The sequence below is a fragment of the Centruroides vittatus genome, unplaced genomic scaffold, assembly GCF_030686945.1.
Source record: "Centruroides vittatus isolate TY-2023 unplaced genomic scaffold, ASM3068694v2 contig_651, whole genome shotgun sequence".
NCBI classification, from domain to species: Eukaryota; Metazoa; Arthropoda; class Arachnida; order Scorpiones; family Buthidae; genus Centruroides; species Centruroides vittatus.
In genome coordinates, this window is record NW_027122405.1 from 798371 (window position 1) to 821609 (window position 23239).

The 23239-nt window shown below is 27.0% G+C and overlaps 1 protein-coding gene across 1 annotated transcript in view; it reads right to left on the reverse strand.

Moving 5' to 3' along the window:
* The window catches only part of LOC136979885 (nucleolar pre-ribosomal-associated protein 1-like), a 37039-nt gene extending 14837 nt beyond the window's left edge, over positions 1 to 22202 (reverse strand). The window contains exons 1-11 of the mRNA XM_067275910.1: positions 22093 to 22202; positions 17987 to 18126; positions 15323 to 15610; positions 15140 to 15236; positions 14591 to 14673; positions 11471 to 11641; positions 10960 to 11081; positions 9608 to 9803; positions 6431 to 6568; positions 3986 to 4150; positions 2268 to 2361 (exon numbers count right to left, since the gene is read on the reverse strand). Coding sequence (XP_067132011.1) covers positions 2268 to 2361; positions 3986 to 4150; positions 6431 to 6568; positions 9608 to 9803; positions 10960 to 11081; positions 11471 to 11641; positions 14591 to 14673; positions 15140 to 15236; positions 15323 to 15610; positions 17987 to 18126; positions 22093 to 22150 — 1552 coding nt within the window. The 5' untranslated portion in view covers positions 22151 to 22202. The remainder of the gene's footprint in view (positions 1 to 2267; positions 2362 to 3985; positions 4151 to 6430; positions 6569 to 9607; positions 9804 to 10959; positions 11082 to 11470; positions 11642 to 14590; positions 14674 to 15139; positions 15237 to 15322; positions 15611 to 17986; positions 18127 to 22092) is intronic.
* Between the last annotated feature and the right edge of the window lie 1037 nt (positions 22203 to 23239).

Sequence of the window (23239 nt, forward strand, 5' to 3'; positions counted from 1 at the left end):
AAACTGTATTTTCTTCTTCATCCAGCATGGCAGATGCTTGCAGAGAAAAATCTACCAGGTCTAGAAAGCTCAAATTCTAAACTTAAGCCTTTCTCGTTATCAGTGAGGTGCTCATAAAACTTCCCACAGAGCTAATTGTTTTACAGCTTAATTTTATGTTTATAAAGATAAAATTGCATCAAAACAAGTTAATTTTATTCAAAATGTTACTCAGCATAACAAAAGCTAAAATTTATGCAAATTAAAACTTTTTATAATGATTTTTCTAAATGGAATATCGAAAGTGTTGGTCAGCAATGACCGAAATGAATTTTAAAAACATTTGATTGGCAGCACATTTGTCAGCAACATATTCAATCAGCAATAGTGGAAAGAAGTTTGTCCACTATTCAAAGGCACATGCCAGCAGCCATATTATATTTAAACCTAGTTATTATAAAGTGAAGAATTACAAAGATGTCAAATTTGTGTTAGGAATGTGAATATACTGAAACATATACATAGCACATATAATTAAAATATATATATACATTATTTACTTTTTCAGCTGTAAAAATCTTATTTTAATTGAATCTCATTCAAATGTCAAGTTACAAAAGTAATTTGCTGTCCACCTCAAGAGGTGGGAAATATATTCAGAATTGTTACATTTATAATGCCATTTATGATGTAAGCAACTAATAAAAATCAACAGGGATTTGTCTGCTTTATAGTTATCAAGTAGGTGTAACTTTTCTAACATTTTTGCTTTTTTTCAATAACTGTTTTATTGAAAATTACACTTTAGCCACCACAAGGCTGTTAAAATGAATATGACAAAAGTGTTTGATGAAAGTTCAAAGGTCATGTTATGAAGGTGACTTGCTGACCACTTTTAAGCATGGAAAGATATTCAGTTTTCTCACATTTATGATGTCATTTATGATCTTAAGTTTCTTTTACATTACTACTATACTATGCTTCTTGTCAAATGAATGAATAACCTCAGAAAAGTTTATATTTTTTTGGTATCATAAGCTTAATTCCAACAATAAGACAGAAGTTTAATAACATTAATATGTACAACAATAAATGGTGATTGACAACTTAACCAGATTAAACTTCTCTAATAGATAAGGAATATTGTTTGACTTCTTATAATCTGCCCTCTTCCCCTATTCCTATTTTAAGCCAGTCTTTATTCAATGCTTACAATGAAAATTCTAGTCTGAAAGAGTATTTTAACAGATTCTTTGTAGGTTATAAAATATTTTGTATGTAATTAATTCTTTTGGAATATTGAAGGTGGGACATTGCATTTTTGTAAGGTTGGTTATGGACGATGGTATCCATTATTTAGAGATAAATATAATAGATATCCTATTTGAACGGTCTGGGGATTGTAAAAATGTCCATTCAGTAGAGGTGTCTGCTATTTGGGAGTGTCCATTAATGGAGGTTTCAATGTATATATTTTGTTTTCTTAGAACACTTATATTACACAAGAATAAAAAATAGCAAACTGTATTTTCAATTTTCATTCAAAACATTGGAATGATTTAATTTTTTTGTTTAAACATTAAAAACAACATGCAAAATTTGTAATTATTGAAACAAAACATTTAGGCTAATCATTACTTAATACATAAATGTTGTCTAATATTTTCCTATTAAATGTTGCCTAAATTTGATTACAAAAACATTATTATACATATAGTTTATAAATCTTTGAGTTTAAATTAAAATTAAAGCTCAAAGATAAACAAATTAAGTTTATTCTCATTCATTTCACAAATGATCATATATTAAAAAAATAATAATAATGTCATAATATTATTTATACTTGAGTGACATATTACCTTACCAGGAATCCTTCTAAAATGTTAAAATCAACAACTATACTTAAATACAAAAAATTCAGACACACTAAGCTTTTATTTAAAAATTAGAACAATTTAAAAATCCAAAATTTCATTGAGAAACTGGGCAGGAAAAGCAAATACTTGTTTCAAACTTAATACTTTTGCATGCACTGTAAGTATTTACTCTCTTTATCAAATTTTTCAATTTTTGAATAGTTCAAAGTCATAAATATGACATTTGTAATAGTTAATCTTTCATATTTAAACAGACTTTTTAATGTGCTGTCAAATAAAATTCGTCTTGTAAAATTTTTTACTTTAATATTTTGGAAGTTTCCATGGCTAACACAAGAATATAGTGAATCTAATACAAATGTATAACTAAAAAGTCAAATATGATAAAATTGTATTTATTAAAAACCATACCTTCTTGAATTTGTGTTATAGTCTGGTCAACTTTTTCTATATTTTTAATAAGATTTTCCCAGCACTGATATATTGAAGATATATTAGGTAAATTCTGTAAATAAAAAATTATTAGATATGAGCTAATGAAAAATTATTAGATATAATATAAGATTACAAATTATAAACAATTAAATAATAAAACTATAAAAGTACTTAAATAACTAAATCTATAAAAACTGCTAAGTTACACCCAAATAACTTTAAATAATAAAATCAGATAATATAAAAACTTAGAAAAATTCCAGAATAATAAATCTTCCTTTGAATAATTTACAACAATTTTAATAAATCAACAGTAAATAACTGTTTTTAAAGACAAAAACATGTAAATAAGCAATTTTACAATATATGCAAGAATTATGAAATTATTTGTATAATAATTGCCTTAATTCATAATCAATAATAGTTTTATTTCATGTAGGTGCTAGATATAATTCATATCAATGTACTGTACTATATTCAATCCATATAAATGATGGCTACCACAAATTTACTTTAGAAAAGATTTTTTTATTTTTAACCCAGAGGTAGTTTGAGCATCTGTATTCTATGTTAAATATATATATATAATTTAATTTATTTATTTATTTTAAAAATCTATACATGTATATCCAAAAATTATGACTTTTCAGCAGGACCTTTTAGCTATTGTTTATTGCTTACGATATCAATCAACTAGTTACAATTAATGTAAAATAGAATATAAAAAATATTTTTGTCTACCTAATCATAACTGTAGGATTTCTTGATTTAATAAGTATTTCAATTTAAATTATAATACTTACCTAATTACTTTTAAAGTTCTATTTTGAACTATCTTCAAAAGTAAGATTTATATTTACAAGAGATGGAGAAGCTAATTTTACAGGGAAATTATTCTGAGAATGCCACATTTGAAATTATTTCTAACATTCATTGGCATTTAGTTCATTTAACTATGTTTTGAATAAATTCATCAAGAAATGAAATAAGAAAAGTTATTAAGATAAATGTAGTATTTTGTTGATAAATGATTTTACAGTAGACCTCCCCTATAACATGGGTTCATATCACATAGCAAAAAAAATTGTGATCATACTCATATAACATGCTAAAAGAGACTTGTATAACATGGTAAAATGTCATCGCTGACTCGTGTCGCAACAGGATTGGTTGAATCTGGACCAATAGCGAATATTGTACAAACCGTTGAGTTTAAACAAGCACTGGACCTACTAAAAAACATTTATTATTCAAAGGCCATAAAAATTATATTTTTATTAATGACATCTCCAAAGTTAAGCTTTTTTTCTGAGAAAAATTCGCCGATCAGGAAACACACATCTGCCATTTGATGAGCCGCTCCGCAACGAAAACAAGCTTAAGCAATGACATCGTCAAACGATGCACACTCAGTAAGTAATCCTACAATTTTTTGTTTATAGCATCGTTTATATGGATTATTCCCAAAACATTATACGTGATTTGAAATGTTGAGTCAAATTAGTGCCGAGCTGTGATTGGCTCATGTATTTACGTGACTCACACAACATGGATTCATATAACACAGAACGTATCTACCGTGTAATAGGGGGGGTCTACTGTATTTGTATTTCTTATGTTTAAAAGAAACAAAACTTTTTTATTTTTATTTAAAAATATAAATCATAAATCTTAATAATAATAATAATAATTACCTTGTAGGACTTTTCTTTCATAATTTCTTTAAATGTTTCAAAATCATTCTCAGTGTATCCATTCATTAAAAAATCTGATTTACTTTCTTCACAAATATTTTTCAGTTTATTTACTATTACACACACATATTCTAACAATACATATTGAATAACTACTTCAGAACTCTGAAAATACATTTAAAAATATATTGATTATATGTAATACACATGAACCATTTATAATTTTATTTACATGTTAAAATAGAGACTTTTCACATTTTCTGAAAAAATCATAAATTTAATAAATTATTCATTTCAATAAGAAATCCATAGATAACTTATATGAGTCACTGTTTTCAAAATCCTGCAATGATAAATATATACTGGAAATTTTCCAAGCAGAAAAGAAAAATTACAAATAATATTTTTGTTTTTAGTCTGTTTCAAACAAAATATGTATTTAGAATATATCAAATTTTCTATATAAAGCTAACTTTGTTGATTTATCATCCTTTTGTGGCTGCTATTAAAATACAATTATAGGCAGTCTAACTTTCAGATTGAATACATTCCTAAAAGTATGTATTAAGGATGAATAGCCATCAAACAATAGAGTTACATGTTATAACAGAGTTCCATTCCCAGACATATAATAAGAGATTTTATAACTTTCTGTTTTATGATAGGAAAATTTTAGTACTTTTTTTTTTATTAAATATGTTATAATGCATAAAAAAACTATTGCTTCAAGTGCTAGAATTATACTTAAATATGTGAATTTGGTGTTCTAAACATGATTTGGAGGTATTAAAGTATGATTAAAAAAAAACAGAAAAAATGAATTGTAGGAAAGATAAATGTTCAAGTCAAGAACCACTTGTAATGTAAATTTAATATATGAGATATTTTAAATATATTTAGAAATCTCTCTAATTTTTGCACACACATCTTAATATTTTATATCTAGAAAATAAACAAAATCATAGTATGTTCTTTTATATAAGTAATCCAGACTTTTTAAATAGCTTACTCAAAACTGAAGTTTCTATCATAAAATAATTCTCATAATTTGATTATTCAAAACTCAAATAATAATAAATTTAAAAATATCAAGAATGACTGGTCATTACAGGTCCGAGGGATTGAGCCCTACTAATAACTTTATTACTGAATTATTCATTGACAAAAAGCATCTTGATTCATAAATTATTTAATTTTTTTTAATTTAAATTACTTTTATAAAAATAAAACCATTTCCATTAATAATATATTTATCATCATATTCTATCATATTTGGAGCTCTCAAACAAACAGAATAAAATGATAGAAACAGATTGTTGTTGCTAGTTGCCATTAGTCAATGCACTTGTAAGATATGTGAGTTTATGAAGCTTTGAGCTAGTTATGTTAGGTCCCATTCCCAGTGTGCTCATGATTACTTAATTATATGTACATGACATGTTTTACAATCTTTTTTGATTTCATTTTTTACTGCTTCAGTAATTTATAATTATTATGTTTATCTTTCAATCTTTTACATTTATTTTGTGATTTGTAAATATATATTAAATAATTTTTGTTATATACTGTTTTACTAAGTTTGTTGGAGATTTTTTTTATTAATTGCTTGTTTCAATTTTAAATACTTATTAAAAATTATCAATTTTCATTATTGTTCATTTTTATTAAACTGTCATTGCTAGTGCTTACTGTAATTACATATTTTTAATCCTGTTATAGTATTTTTTGTGATTTTTGCTGATTGTATAAATCTGTATAAACAAATAAATAAACCATGCAAAAGTAGTCATATGTTTGTTGTTTTATTATTACGTAAAAATCTTAAATATATCTTCTACAACCTTTAGATTTCCAGTACACAATGAAGATAGTCACTGAACTAACGTTTTTGATCTTCAATCAAGATCTTCATTGGGTTCTTTGCCATTTGCAAAAATAGAATGTAAAGAATATAGAACGTTTTTTTGAATACAAAAATTAATGTTCTCCAGTATGTAAATGATCAAAAAAATTTTTTGAAATAATTTACTAGACAGAAGTCTTTCATAATAATGATGTGGTCTGTCTTCCAAGGAATAATACACAACTACCAATGTGGATTTTCATCACAAGTATAGTGCCACGCATAAGATATTACATTACTATCTTTGAAATTAATACAATTCCCCGATTTGGTTGCTTTGTAAATCTCAAGGTTTCCAAGGCCCTGATATGCTCCATTTTGAATGATTTTTTTAATGAGACTGGTGTTGTTTAAGTCAGCTCTTACATTGGGGTCTACATTATTAGTGAGAATTGTTTATATGTAAAAATTCTTATTTTCTATTATTAAGCTAAATAATGCTTTCTTTTTCACTTAGTCCCACCACTTTCTGAGTCCACAAACTGCTACTGATAAATATCTTAAAAATGTACACTTTACAAAAAAATGTAAATATGACAAACCTTTAAATTTTCATTTATGATATCTTTAGATATTATTGATGGCATTGAGGAAAGAATGGTAAATGATGCAATCTCTAATATAGAAAATTTTTCTTCGGATTTCTTCAGTAATTGTAATGGCTTCTGAGAATTAATAATCTAAAATAATAATTAAAAACTAAGTAATATATTTAATTGTATGCTAACTAAATAATTTATCCTCATTAAAGAATTAACTAATAAAACTTAATTCTGACAACTATAACTTTTCACTAACTATATTACAATATTTATTTTCTATAACATTAGTCTATAAAATGACATGTGTTTTTAATTTTACAATACCAAACAAATACCATCATAAACTTTTATATATTTATTATTAAATTTATTTTAAAATTAAAACTTAAAATTTATATTAATCATATAATGGAGCAATTAATAAAATTGAGATTGATAATGTTAACTTATATGTTATTCAGTATATGAAAACTATAAATAATCTAATATTAAATATTCTGTATGAGTAAAATAAAATAATGTATAATGTATAAAAAAATATATGTAATAAAAAAATGTATAAAATAATAAATTATTTTCCACTGATAAAATGCAGAAAAGATAAACTCATATTACTAAGTCCACACACACACACAGGGATCCCCTTGCTTAACACTGGATTTAATTAATGCATGAAATTAATTGCGGCAATTCCTTTATAGGTGTAGCAGAAGTTTTAATTAGCATGGCTTTATCAGATGTCTTTACTTAACACAGATACCATATTTGATTAACATGATTTTGATATACATGATAGCATCAAAGGATTAATTAACTGCATTAATCAAGGGATACCTGGAATTCCATTAGTTCATTTATAATTTTAAAAATAACTAAAAACGAACAAATAGAGATAAACATATATACATTACAATATTAAACAATACACTCAATTCTGTTTCACATAATTTTGATTTAACAGTCTGCAAAAATTAAATTATCTTTTCACTTGATTAATTTTGAACTAATACATTTCAATAAATTTGCCTTTTTAAAAGTTTCCATTCAATTCTACTTGAAAGAAAACTATTCATACTTCCTTTTCATTTAAAAAATATTCTTAGAATTTGAATTTAAGGCTGCTACACATACTCAAGTAAATTTGAAGATTTGACTGTTTTTTTTATGACTTACTTAGATGTGTGTTGTGACAATCAGTCTTTCATTCTGACTTTATTCTGTGAGTGACAGAGTCACAAAAAATTTAATTGGAGTTTGATGATTTGTTTGTACTATTGTATTTCTTCCAATACAGAATATTTTTTGTATGCTGTTTGGTATTAAAGACTAGAGATATTTTGACATTTCATTGAAAAGTAAAATAAAAATAAAATTTATGCAAATAATAAAAATCTATTAAATTTTGTTGATAAGTTACAATTGTCCCTCCTCCAATTTATTAACTAAAATTGAAGTATTTTGTTTAAACACATCCTATTATATTAATTGGTTTATTGTACTATTTATACTTATTTTTAACATCTGGAATACATCTTCTGTATTTCCATACAGACATCTTTTTACGTGGCTTTTTTAAACACATTTTTCAGGAATATATTTACAATATAAAAACAGAATTGGATATAATTTGAATTAAAAATGAAGATAATTTGGTTTCTTCTGTATTTTTTATATTGAGAATTGGATATATTTGAAAGTTTTAAAAGAATTTAATAATAATTTAAAAGTTTCAATGAACTCTTGAAACATTTCATTAAACGTTAAATTTATTTAATAATTCAAAATACTCTACAGTTGATATTTAAATAATCCATTAGATATGAAGATTAATATAATAGAACTATTTTTTTCATTTCTAGAACATGATATCATTCTGCTTTTAAATTTCTATTTGTTTTCATATTCACTAATGTACTTTCTGTTTAACTACTTTGAAAGTATATTAAAAATAATTTTAGTCTATCATCAAAATAAATATTTGGAACTAATGTAAAACTTGTATAAATTCAAAACTATATGATTAAGTATGGTAATAGTTGATCAGCTATATTTGATCCTTAGCAAACAAGAAAATTATCTACTTTTCCTTTAAATAAATAAATAAATATAAGTGCACTGACTAAAATCTGTGATTTATCATAGTGATAAATATTAAAATCCAAAAATGAAATAAAAAATTGGCAATGGGCATCTGTTGTATAGTAATAAGCTCTAAAAAATGTCGTTAAGCTCAGGAATAATTTTGTTGGAAGGGAAAACTCCTTAGAAGTAATACTTGCCCTATCGGTACTTAACCAAATGTATGCAAATTAAAAAACCAAATTATGCAGTTGAAGTGGCAGCGTGTGAGATCTGTATACGGAAACAACTCTAGTCACTATGCAAGGGAACTCCCAGATAACATGCCGGTAGACAAATTTCAGGTATATTTTTTGTAAATACGATCTGTAGAGAATAATTTGATACATTTCCACAGATTGATATTAAAAACTTTTATGGAATTTTATAAAGATTAATGCTGTTGGACTACTTGTACTCTGTCTATGCTTTTGAACAAGGTGCGGTCCAGTCTTTAATGGGTAATGTTATTTTAAACTTTTAATGAAAAAACCCACCTTTTTAGTTGATTATATAAATGTATATTTAACATTAATTCCAGTATACACGCTCTTAACACCAACATTTAGGAGGTAACAACCCCCAATAACTGCTGTGCTGTTTGTACACATGTATTTGTAACACGTACAGACAATTATAAGGTACGTTTTATGGAGTGTTGTGTATACTGTTGTATTGTTTACTTTAAATATCTGTTTGTATTCTTTTCTTATGTAAAAAACACCTTTTGTTGTTTAGTTGGCTGAAGAGGGGCATCGGCCCGAAACACGCGATGTAAAAAGCGTTCCAACCGAATAAAGGATGAGAATTTGCCCAGTGTTTTAAATCTACTGTCACTACATTGTGTCTTCACAAGAAAGAAAACATAAAACATGGTTTCCTCAAGATAAAAAAAAAAAAAAAAAAAAATCAGCATTAGTGTTAACTTGTTCTTGTTCATTTTCCCCATTGGTTCCAGATTTTATACAGACCTTGTACTATAATTTCAATGAAAATAATTATATATTCTTTTAAATAGTTTTAAATGATTTAGAAATAAATTTTTTTATAAACTGTTACCTCTTTTATTAATGTTATAGCTTGAATCCATGGAAGTGAATTACGAGGAATAACTGCATCTGTTAAAGATGGCAAATAAAACTTCATCTGATCAGGACATGCTTGAAGTACTTTAATCACAAAATCTGAATATCTTCTATCGGCATATGGTGCATTTAATGAGTTTAATATATTTGTGATAGTATGGTTTGGATTTCTAAACAGAAAACATATGTATAAAAATTTTAATACTTTAATTATAATACATAAAACTTATTAATTTTTCTTCCAATTTGTCTATTGAGTGCACTTCATTGTGTGATAAAAATAAAAAGCTTATTAATGTAAAAATCACTCAATAAAATCAGTAACACAATTTTTTCTCCTAAAAATGTAGACTCTATCTAGAGTTGTGTTAATTTCCATACATCATAGCATAATATTTTTTTATTATGTTGTAAAAAATTTATATAGCTCAACAATTGATGTTTGATATTTACACTACTGAAAAGACAATGTATACATTAGAAACTATCAGAAACTACAAGTCATTATTGAATCTTGACAGAAGGAAACAGATTTCTGGAACATATTCATAAACATTTGAAAAATGTCTATTCAAGTGAAGAGGTAGATTGGAGTACATGAGATCATGGACTAGATCAAGTATAAGTAATTCTAAAAATCAGATATAGATAATTAAAAGATGCTGCATGCATTGAGTGTCATTTTATAGCAGTTAATATTGTTGTTTGATTTGTAAAGACTGATTAATTAAGAATAATGTATTATATACAGCATAATGTTATCAGATTTATAAATCAAAAAAGAAATTCAGTAAAAACAATCAAGATATTCAAAAGCTTGTTCTAAACAACTGACTGCAGAACACAAAGTAATAGCAGATCAGCAGACTGTAGCATTTTGAATAAGAGGAAAAATCTTTATCTTTATTGACTGATATTGGATACTAAAGATAAATCCTGGACCCATAATTGAATCCTAGAGAAAGAATAAAGAAAATCCTGACAGGTAATGGTGCATTTCAACTTTGTACAGCTGACAAAGTTCAAAATAGATTATTCTCAGAGAAAGTTATGACATATTTGATGAACAATATTTCAGTAAATATATTCACATGGTATCATAATCAGTTCTGTTGCTTGTGTTCCTTTCCTGAAAAAATTAAAATCATGATAGATGAAACCATGTAGTAATAAAGACAATGCACAGCAGGAGGAGACTACTCTATAAATAAAGATATCTTTTGTATAAATTTCATTTTCCAGAATTAAAATCTAGCCAAGAAGAAATTTTATTGCAAATTTTATGAATAACTTGTAAAAATAATTATATACTTTATATTAACTTACTTTCCACTGTTATTCATAATCCTGTTTGAAAAGATTATTCCATTTTTATGAGAACAACAAACAGATATCATAAACTGATGAGCAGCATCTCTAACAAAGTTTATCTCTTCATCAGAAACTTGCTAAAATTAAATATAATTCACATTAAATACAAATATTGAAAAATTTAAGTCTTACTTTATCTTAGTTTAATTTAAAATAAAATTCAGTTTTGATAAATTTTCTTATCAAAATGGTTATTAAACTTTACTTATACTTTACCATAAGTATAAGTAAAGTTTAATAGCCATATATATATATCCCTTGTGTAACACAGTAGGCCAATGAAAGTTATTTTATAACCTTTTCGTTTTTCAATTATTTATTTATTTATAAAACTATAAATTTTACATCAATACTATTTTTAATTTAATTAAAAAATAGTACTGATATAAATAATCCTGTTTTAATTAGTATTATTAAGTAGCCTGAACAATAATTAAAATTTAATTTCTTGTAACAAAGTTCTTACCTCTTTAACAGCAGTTTTCTTTTTATCATCGGAATGATTATATTTTCTTTTTCTAGAAAAATGACCAAATTCTGCACCAGTCCAATTATATAATTTAAGAACAAACTGTAATGTGTAATCATTCAGAACCCTAATTTTCTGTGTTTTACTAATTGAGGAATTTTCTACTATCTAAAACAAATAATCACTTTAAAAATTTGAATTATATATTAAAATATAATTTAAATTAAGTACTTATTATATTGTTCCTTTCATACATAAAATTCCTACTTATAAATTTCACATAAGAAATCCAATAATTTTACATAATTTTGATTTAATGTTGTTATATTGTACAGTTTTATTACATCCACATTTATATTATATTCGTTTGAACAATATAAAAAGTACTGAGTTAAAATTATTTTAAATAATGATTATAATAACTATTTTAAAAATAAATCTATGTTTTATTTTCCCTATTATTCATTTTTAAATTAGTGAATCTATTTATAATTTAGAAAAATTTGTGTAAAACCTTCCAATCTCACTTCTCAAAATATCCATCTTCAAATTTGAAGTCTTAATTGAAAAATCTTATGTAATGATTTTTCCAAACGGTACCAATCTACCAAAAAAACGTATGTTCTTTTTTCTTCATCAGGAAAGTCTTTTAATTGTCTCAGAGATGAAATTTCTGGGTGTTACTTTCACATCTACCTTGTCGTTTGAAAGGCAGTTTAAGAGAATGAAAACTAAAGCTTCTACTTTGATCAACAATTTAGTTAAACTATTTGTTAAATTAAAAACTCGTAATATAAGAGTTCAATTTAGATTATTCTCTTCGATTGTTTTAAATTCATGTGGATACGCTGCACCTATTTGGAGTCCTTTGTATTTTAAAAAATTGGAAATTATTCAAAACAAATTTATACGAAAAGTCTTTTCGTTGGATTTTAATGTTTCTGGAGCGGAATTGCGTCTTGAATTGAATAGATTCAGGTTGGGGCCTTTTTTCTTGAGAAGATATGTTAAATTTTTGAGTCGATTGAGAGACAATGGATCGTTGCCTTTTTTACTGCTGGAGTTATTATATAATAAATCGCTTAACAATAAGCCTAAACCCAATTGGGTCTATCAAATGTCTACGGTATTTAATATGTTTGGGTTTTCAATTTCTCCGTTTATATATAATACAGACTCCAATGAAATATATAATGCACAATTGATTAAGAACGCTTTTGAGATATCCTTGTCTCAAGATATACATGATGTTAAAATTCATAACAACTCTACTTGTTATAATATTATTTTGAATTATCCAGACATCAATAATTATATTGGTTCCGATTTATCCTTTAATGTCAAAAAGTTCTTTATTCAATTAAGATTAAATAGAGAGATTATTTTGATTAATAAAAATATCTATCAATTCTCTAGACTGTTTTGTATAAGTTGTAATGTTGCCATGTCTAAACTTCATTTGTTTTGTACTTGTTCTTGTAATAGAACACAAGAGTTGCGGAAAAGATATAATATTGAGACTTTATTTCTAAATAGCAGTGAAGATTTTATGTATTCTTTTTTCATAAAGCTAACAAGACTACTATATACAATCTGTATAATTATGCTCAAAAATTTTTTGTTGTTAATCAATTTAATATATTAATTCTGTAATTTATGCTAATTTATTAATTAATAAGGGGATTGTATAGACCGCAATTGTATTGCTTATGAGATTATGTAATTTTATGTACCACATTATCCCACCTTTTGTAACAGGCAAAGCCTAATATAAATAAAGTTTATGATGATGATGATGAGGAAGTCTTAATTGAAAAATTCAGTCAGTTATGATTTATATTTTGTCAAAGGTAAATTTTCATAAATATTATATAATTTAATATTAAATGACTTGAAAAAAGACAATATAAAATTATACTTTTATTGAAAATATTTTTGAAATTATTTCAGATTATTTGATTCAATCTATCTATAAAAGAAAATTTTCTTTGTTTGTGGCAATGTTGTACCTGTGTGAGGCTTTGCAGACATGTTTGTGTTTGGATTTACAGCAATGTTAAATTCTGACCTTTTCCCTCTCAACTTTTCTTTGAAAAATTTATCTTAATTTTTTTATTTATATAATTTCCTACAAAACAGTTCCATCATAATTTCCGGTATAATTATAACAATTCTATTACAATTTCAATTATTTGTTACTTCAAATATTATATGATTATAAATAGATATTATATAAAAAAATAACAATAGATTTTGATTTGGAATTATAACCACAGTGACATCTACAGGTTTCCAATTATAGAGATTGCTGTAGCAAAAATTAGTGATTTTAAAACTTTTTCTACTAACAATATTACTGTAACATCATATAAAGACTCAACTCTAAAGTACAAGTCAAGTTTTATCTCAGTTCAGAAATTTTATAGAATCAGACTTACTCATCACTACATTTAATCAGTGTTCTTTCAGCAAACAACAGTAAATTACTTATATAATTATTTCCTCTTGAAACAATACTTTGTTACAGTTTGTTCTACTAAAAATTACTTTTTTTGTTGTTTGAGAGAAATTCTTTAATTTTTGTGAATATTTCTGTAAAATACAATGAACAAGTCTACAAAAATAAAGATATATAAATTAAATAAAATTTGACTCCCTTAAGAGAGAACCAAAAATAAAAACCATTTGTTGACACTGCAACAAAAACAATTATTCAATGTATATAGCCACCAACTAATAAAAACGTGTAATTTTTAAAACTGGTTGACATTTCTAGTGATGAATCAATTATTTCATACTTTTCTTAAGACGTACTAGGTTTTTTTTAAATTTTTTTCCTTGATACTTTCTCAAGAAGAACAAATGTAATTCTCTGAATTTTCAAAACCTGTCTATTTTTTAAGAATTACTAGCAAAGATATCTGGTTTTTCCTGAGCAAAAAGTAATAAGGATAAGCATTGAAATTAAAATCAAGTTAGAAGTTTGGTTATTTTAGCCTAGGCAGTGCTGGTAGGTCTACATCTTCTAGTTTGAGATAAAAGTAAATATTTGAAAATTTTTCCAATTTCAATAAATCTAATTAAATAATTCAATAAATAATTAAAAATGTTTTTTACCTTGTTTTGGATTGTTGATAATATCAAATGAATATTAGATGCTCGATCATAAATTAAGCCAGGAAATATTGTATTTAAAAATCCTAAAATAAATATTATGTCTTACAATTATTAAAACATTTATTAATACAAATAGAAACAAATTTATTTTTATCTATAAAAATTAAAACAACAAAATAAAATTTAATTGATAAAACAAAAATAATAGAAAAAAAAGACAATACAATACAAATATGAAATTCGTTTTATTAACAAATGATAAATCTAAAATAAAACTCTTTCATGGAAATCAATTTGTTTTTATTTAATTAAAATTCTTTGAAGTATTTTTTTCCATTTTCACTAATGAAAAAAAATAATCTTAAAGTTCTAATGATAAATATTCATCATACAACTTTTATATATTGTTAAAGACAAAGATATAAAAGTATCTCAGAAAAACATTTAATTGATAAGAATTGTCTTCCATAAGCAAGTTTATTAAAATTTTAATATTTATTAAGTAAAATTATGTTGAAATAATATGATTTTTAAAGTTAAAATGTTAACCTTTCAGTTCAACAACATTTCTAACAACATCATTGCTTCCCACAACAAGAAGAGCTACAACAAAGTGTATGAAACAGGTACGAATGTCTTCAGGATCCTAAAAAATATTTTAAATAATTATAAAAATTCTAAAATATTTTTATATTGAGTATAATTTAATTATTCAAAATAAACATTTCTTACTTTGCTATTCCTTCTATTTATTGTTTCTAAAAAATTTTCATTTTGAAAATTAAATATAGTCATAATATCTCTAGCACACTGAGTTCCCTGAGTGACTATTGCTATCAACAATTTCAAAGAAGATTTAATTTGATGAAACTTATTATTTGGATTTAATAAATAATAAATACTGTTTATTCTAACTCTTAAAATCTTTTGCACTATTTCATATCCAACTTTCTCATAAGAAGTCAAATCTTCAGAAATTCTCGATAAAATATGTTCTGTAACATTGAATATTAATGTTATCTAGAAACAAACAGAAGTATAAATGATTAGTAATCAATCTTCTTACCTTAAATTATATTAAATCTCTTATAAAAAAAAAACATTATCAATGTTTTTTGATAGATAAATCATTTTTAGCTTAATTAATTATAAAAACATATCATCTAAATAAAAAAGAAGGATAAAGCTCCACAACTTAGAATAATAATCACCATATATCTCGGCAGATAAGACAACCTTCAGATAAGACGAGGTATAAATTTTCGTCAAAGTTTTATAGTTTTAGCATATATCTGTCCTATGAGATGACCCCCAAACTATCAACAGCCTGTGAATTTAGTTTAGTGATCATTATCTGAATAATAATACTGTGTAGTGTATACGGAAATATGTCCTATTTGTAATTTTTCAAATGAACAAATTTTATTTTCTTGCACTGCCTTGCGATTGTTGCAAACATTTGCACTGATTCGGCATTCGGGTAATGACTGACTATTCACAAAAACGTCATATGGGCTATTCTATTTTTGTGGACATACCCTACTCTCTACTAGTAAATAATCACGGTTTGTCCATTTTTTATAATGGTTTCAGTTTATATAAATTTCAATCTAATTTGTTTTTGTATCTGTCCTGTAAGACGACCCCGGATTTTGGGGGCCTTTTTTATGATTTAACTATCGTCTTATCTGCCAAGATATACGGTATCTGTAAATATTTATCTCCTCCCTTCTTATTTTTAGAAAATTCAAGTTAAAAAAAACTAGAGAATTAGAAAATTTACTACATTGTGAAAAATAAGACAAGATAGATCACTTCAATTTCAAAGAATATTGAAGTGATGATTATAATTATCAGTTATTATATGATAATTGTGAATAAAATAATAATCTATAATGAAAAATCAACAGGCATAATCAAGCTCATGCTCATGGGACATGGGACATGTCCTCTATCTAACAAAATAAATTATGAATTGATTTATATGCTTGTTGAACATACACTGGTGACTTGATATAATATTGCTCTTCAAGTTCAAAAAAATTTGACTGCATTGTAAGAAGGAACCTATGAACAATTCTTGTAACATGTTTATCAACTTACCATTCATCCTATTCAGATACTTTTAACATCCATTTTATTCTGATATTTCTCATATTAAGGAATTTATAGATTATGCAATGTCAAGTACAAAGTGTAGCCAGCAAAATATTTCAAATTGAGCCAATTGATTTTGGACTTTGCTGTTAACTACCAATTTAACTCAGTAGCCTACAATAAAAGATGAAATAAAAGCAGCAGGATCTGAAGAGGCTGGATTGTATATTGAAGTCCACAGGCTGTCCACATTCTATGAAGTCACTATTGTGACAACCGGGTAAAACCGACCAGTCCATTTTAAATTTTATTGTTCAAACCCCTCGGGAGATAGCGATCAAGATTCAAAGGATGTGCAGTCTTCCACCGGCAACTCACTTCCCTCCTCCCCGGATCTAACTGCTGAGTCACTGGAGATCGACTCATCATCTACCGTCATCGCAGCGGACGAGACCGGGAGTATAAATAGGGGGGAGATATCTAATAACGGGGTCGGTCGCTGAAGGTCCGCACAAGACACCCGACCCGTAGGATCCAGCACGAAAAGCGAGAGCCGAGACACGAAGTCACTGAAGCCCGCCACCGACGAGCCGCCCGACCGATCCTCCCGCTTCCCTCCACGACCGGAGAACGGAGAAGATTAATCCTACGATTACAGCTAATCCTACGACTAATCCTAGGAAGAGGTATGATCCCCCCTAAATTTGTAAACTCTCTCTCTCGCAGTTAGGAACGGAACGCATTAGATCTTTTGTATCTGTTTACCGTCTAAATAAATCTTATCTGTGTTGTCCTGCTACTACGGATATTGCCTTTTTCTTATCGACGACTCCACACTTCCTCCACTCGACCTGACAATTAATTACCAATCCCGATACAATGGGATATTACGATAAGTTTAGCCATCCTTGACAGTGGGGTGGGTCTTGCCGACCTGTGCGCCGCCAAAAAGGGGTCACGACTCCGTCCTACCCCCGGCGTTCCCACACTATTGTAGAACTATATTTTAATTATTCTTAGGTAAATAAGAATAAAAACCAATGGATAAAATTTAGTTTAACAATAAATTCTGATAAATTTAGTAGTTTAGTAGTATTTACTTAACTAATAGATAACTAAATTTGATATTACTTTTATTTTACTCTACTAAATTTTAATTTAGTTATCCTTCAGTTAAGTAAAATAAATTCAGTTCAAATTATTATCCCTACTTTTTTCTTTGTAAAGGTTATACTTTTTTATTTAAAAAGTTTCTATGTATTGTCATTCAAATAATAATATAGTGATTTTAACATTTACCTCAGATGACTTTTTCTTTCCTTGCAATAAATCAAGTAATTCTGAACAATTTCCTGAATATTGAAGATATTCTTCTACAATATCATTTTTTGAATTATCTTTAGAATATTCCTGAGCTTCTATAATAAACTGCTTCAAATCTGAAATAGTTTTAGAATAATATAATCTATAATTGTAGCACTTAACATAAAAATTCAGAAACTTAAATTATAAATGATAAAACAGAATTGTCTATATAATCTTCCTTATATAATCTTTAATTAACTTAACACGAAATGATGTATTTCAATTAAAATGGAATGCAACAAAAGTTGTTTTTTCACTGAAGAATAGCAAAACTATACTAATTAACATTAAAAAAAAATCTTGTAATGATGCATCATTATCATGGTTATCTGTAATATAGAATTATATTTTTTAGTGTTTTTTAATAAATTTCTTCTTAAAATAAATAAAAGTTATATTTTTCATATTATACAGAGTCGATTTTCAAAAATCTACTATACCACCAACCAATATGCATTTGAAATCAATTTGAATTTGGATGACACACAGCATTTTGCATATTTTGGCAACTTTATCAAACTGAATAGATTCCTTTTACATATGACTACAAAATAAATAAATTATTCAAATTAATTGTGATTATGTATTTAGGTATTGTGTATATACACATACTCGTGTAATATAATTTAAAATTCAAATATATTTGACTGCTTATTCTGTGTTTGTATGATCTCTTTGCATTTTAATTCAAAGATGTTTTAGATCAGTGATTCCCAAACTTTTTCAATCCACCATCCCCTTTGTTTAATAAAGTTATACCCAATGTCCCTATCCCATTTTCTCTTGTGTGAGAAAGGATTGGAAATATTCTTAGGAAAACTTTTCTATGAATCTCACACTTTGTGCCCTTACCGTACATTGTTCTCAACATCTGTAAACCATTAAACACAATGTTTCCTCTTATCCATTTAACAGAGGAAAGGGAATGGCTGTCAGTGACCCCAACTTTTGCCTTTGGCCACTGTTTGGTACCCTGCCTCCAGCACCCCCCCTAGATTTACTCACTGCCCACAGGGGGGCGGTAGCGTCCCCCTGTGGGCACTTTGGGAATCACTGCTTTAGATAATAAAAGCAATTTGAAATTAGCATGACAAATAAATGACTTAAATTGCATAATAAATTAATATGAAAATATTAAGTAAAATTGAAAATTAATTTATTCTTATTAATTGGGAAAACCAGTATTGGTTATACAAACAGTTTTATTGCGCAAAAGGATTCAAAAACAATGGATTACTCATATCAGTAACTGTTACAGTTCACAAATGTTTGTCATTAGATCAAAATTTGCTGAAAGTTGATACATGATCATCAAATGACAAAATTATCAATACTTCTGCAATCTTAATTTGAAAAATTCTATAGTTTCTGAGTTGCCACAGCAACTCTCATCTGCTTTTGAAATTTCCCACAAAAACTATCAAAAGTCTATGGAAAAATCTGTATCTTTGGTACATTCCATATTCTATTGGAAGTGACTTTTCTCACATTTTCTGATTTTTAATCATCCTCACACTGGACTAATAAAATGATATGCAACATGTATAGGTTTGAATAAATTTAATATGTGTTTTTTGGTCAACAAAGATTAAGAGAAGCAATTGAAATATGCATAATTAAGAACGTTATAATCTAAAAATTAGGACAGCTTAGAAAGATTTGAAAGTAACAGTGTTTTTTAATAAGAACAATATTGGGTACTCTTTGGTTAATGGGATACCAGTCAATCGATAAAATCTGATTCATGTTTACATTGTGTTATTTGTTTGTTTTTAGATTAATTTGTAAGTAAACTTTATTAGAATGAAAACATAACCTTTTCTTTAAGTTTGTATAAAAGTTAAAAGTCAATAAGGAAATTTAACAATGATTGTTAATACATGTTTGATATCGAAAACGATTAGCATATTTTCCTGTTGGTTTAATTGCAAAAGTTAAATTTTAACTTTTATTTGTATATTATACGTAAAACTTATGTTGTTATGTTATAAATAAATTTCGCACTTGAGGTAGGCGTTAGGCACCATCTCTTATTAATGTATGATGTGTTGGATTATTATCAGGTTTGATGAGTGTTTAGTTGTTATGTTATGTTATTTGGTTATAAATTCCAAAATAATATATTATTATAAGATACAGTTTAATTTTTTTTTATTTTTAACATACTCTGCATAGTACCGTGTTTCATAGTTCCATCATTTTTATCATATGGTTATGTAAATTATCTATATTAGTAGGAGTGACGTACATCAAAGTTAGATATTGTAATGATTTTTTCAAACTTTGTCTTAATTCTTCTTTTTGGTCTGTTTGTTATTCTTTGATTTAAAATAGATTTTACAATATTGCAATTGTCAACTAACAAAAAAATTGTGATTCAATTTTTCCTAGAAACTGGAATCTTACATGGTGAGTTAGGAATTAATCCCAGCATGATTGTTGATTGGAATACAGTAGAGCATCGATTATCCGACTTAATTGGGGACTGGGGTTGGTCGGATAACCGAAAAGTATGAAAAAAATACATTATTAGTATAGTGTATTAGGCCTGGTTTAAATACTAGTCTCCCTGTCATGGTCAAGCCAATGCTGCCAGCTAAAACATGAAAAATTTAACAAAAATAATATTAAAGTAGCCAAGACATAACCAAATATTGTAGCGCCACATCACTAGCGGACATTTGAATTTGCCGACTAGAATGTGGTCGGTTAATTGGGGGTCGGATAATCGATGCTCTACTGTAATTATATGAGTTAGGTGTCTACCAACTTTTTAATATCTACACTCATTGTAAAAATAGATGGTGCAAACAAAGTTTTTGAAGTGTACAAAGATCTATTTATACACAGAAAACAAAATGTCAGATGTGTTCTTCTGCAGCAACGAGTTTCGGTGAAAATTGCCACGAGTCAAAAGAGTGCCTTTTAGTCTCAATGCATGACCATTCAGCTAAAATTTTGATTGATGCAATAAGAAATAAAGTGAAAGGAGGAAGTGTAATCTATTCTGACTGTTGAAAAGCATACAAAAAGAATGAGTTAGAAGATGCAGGATACAAATATTTGCGAGTTAACCATGAGTATAACTCTGTAGACCCAGCAACCTGATGTCATACACAAAACATGAAAATTTTTGTAGTAGGTTTACTCTTTTGTAAATTTTTTGATAATATTTTAACATTGTATGAATTACTAAATAAAATAACAAAATTTTGGTAAAAATAGTAGTAAAAATGACTGGCGTCCCGCTAACCAAAAAGTACCCAATATTATAAGTGGGACTATTTCAAATAATTTTGGTGCCTTGGTACTGCTAAGAACAGTGCCAAGGTACTTATATTTCTATAAACCTTTGCCTTTTTAGTATCTCTTCCAATTTGGCACCCAAGACAGTTGTCTCTCTGTTTCATCCATCAATATCTGATTCTAAAAATAATTATTGTTAAGAATATAATCTGATCTTAATTGGTCAAATTACAAAATAATAATCATCATAATTCTTCATAAATCACCTAAATAACAAATAAGATTATGAAATATTCCTTCATATTTGACAAAACTTTTATGTAGTAATAATGTCTTATAAATTTTTCTGGGCATCATCACTTAACTACATACTATATCTTCACATATAATTTTATTTTAAAAAATATCAGTAGTTTGATTCAATAATAAATATTCATTTCTGTAAAACAAGGAGAAAAATATTATCAAAACATTACTTGATACACATATTAAACATTTTATAACATTATAAGATAAAATTCGTTAAAAAATAAAAAAGAAGTGTTATTGAATAATAAATTAATAACACTTTTATCTGTTTAAGTCTATATAAAGAAATTATACTTAATATGTAATTATATATAATTGTACAGATAAATAATTTCTTTAAAAAAAATAGAATTTACATCTATACACATTTAAGCGCTATTATATAGTAAAATTGTAGTTATATGTTAACATCATTAAAATTTAAAAATTCACAATTTTAATATGTTGAACATTATTAAATAATTTAATTTCTTTCAATATCTTACTTGTATACACATCACTTTGTTGTACCAACGATTTCATAAAATCTTCGCCTGACAACATGATAACCACGTGTATTCTTTCCTTCCTATTTAATACTTCCGCTAATAACAGGAAGTGGCAACACTTTAGCGTTGCCATCTAACAATAGCAAAGTATTTTAAATTAATTTTTTTTAAATTTATTAATACGGAATAAACTTCAGAGAGATAATAATTGTAATAATAAATAAAATGTATTTGAACTTAATAAATAAATTTTATTTTTTTTTATTCCTGAATATTCGTAAACGAGTGTCGAATATTCGCGTTTCTTAAAATTATTACAATGAAAAAAGCGAAAATGTGGTTAATTAATTGAATCTATTTATTTTTTTTTAACAATGAATCCGTTACTTCATTTATAACTCATATAAACCATAGCAGCAAATTTTTAGTTCAAAAAGAACTCTTTCAGGCTTTTAAGTACCAAGAGGACTTTTCTTATCATATCCATTGTAAGTGGCCGGATGGCCGAGCGGTCAAGGTGGCAATCTACCGCTCTGGGGGACCCGGGTTCGAATCCGGACGGGTCGATAAATCCCTAGGAGCTTTACGGGAGGTGGTCCGTTCGGTTATTTCGGGCCCCGTCCCTCACCACCCGGCCGCCCTATTGTGGACCTGGCCGAACCCATAATGGGCTTGCTAAAAGAGGCCCTCTTAGTGTCCACAGGGTGAAAAGAGTTTAAAAAAACATATCCATTGCGGGTTTGACTAGATCCACACGAGGATGGCAGGGTAGTGAGAGAGAAAGCATGACTTATCCGGGAGAAGATCGTTCACGAAAACTTACGATTTGCTATTCGGCTCCTGCGAAAGCGGATTCATTTGATGCTCCAATCATTACCTTGGAGCCTCAGATGAAAAGTTTAGACAAACGAATGTTTAGGGCTTTTAAGGAGTTAGCCGCCGCTACGGAGGGTCCGGAATAGAATCCTGGCGAGCGATCCCAGGAATTTTAGAGATGATCTTCCTTTCTCGAATATATCGGGTCCCGTTCTTTTCCACTCGCGTTGTGAGCCTGGCCGAACCTATAATTAGTATGATTTAAAAGTTTTCTTAGTGTAAAAGAGAAATATATATATGTGTATTATTCTATATTCTATTTCAGGGG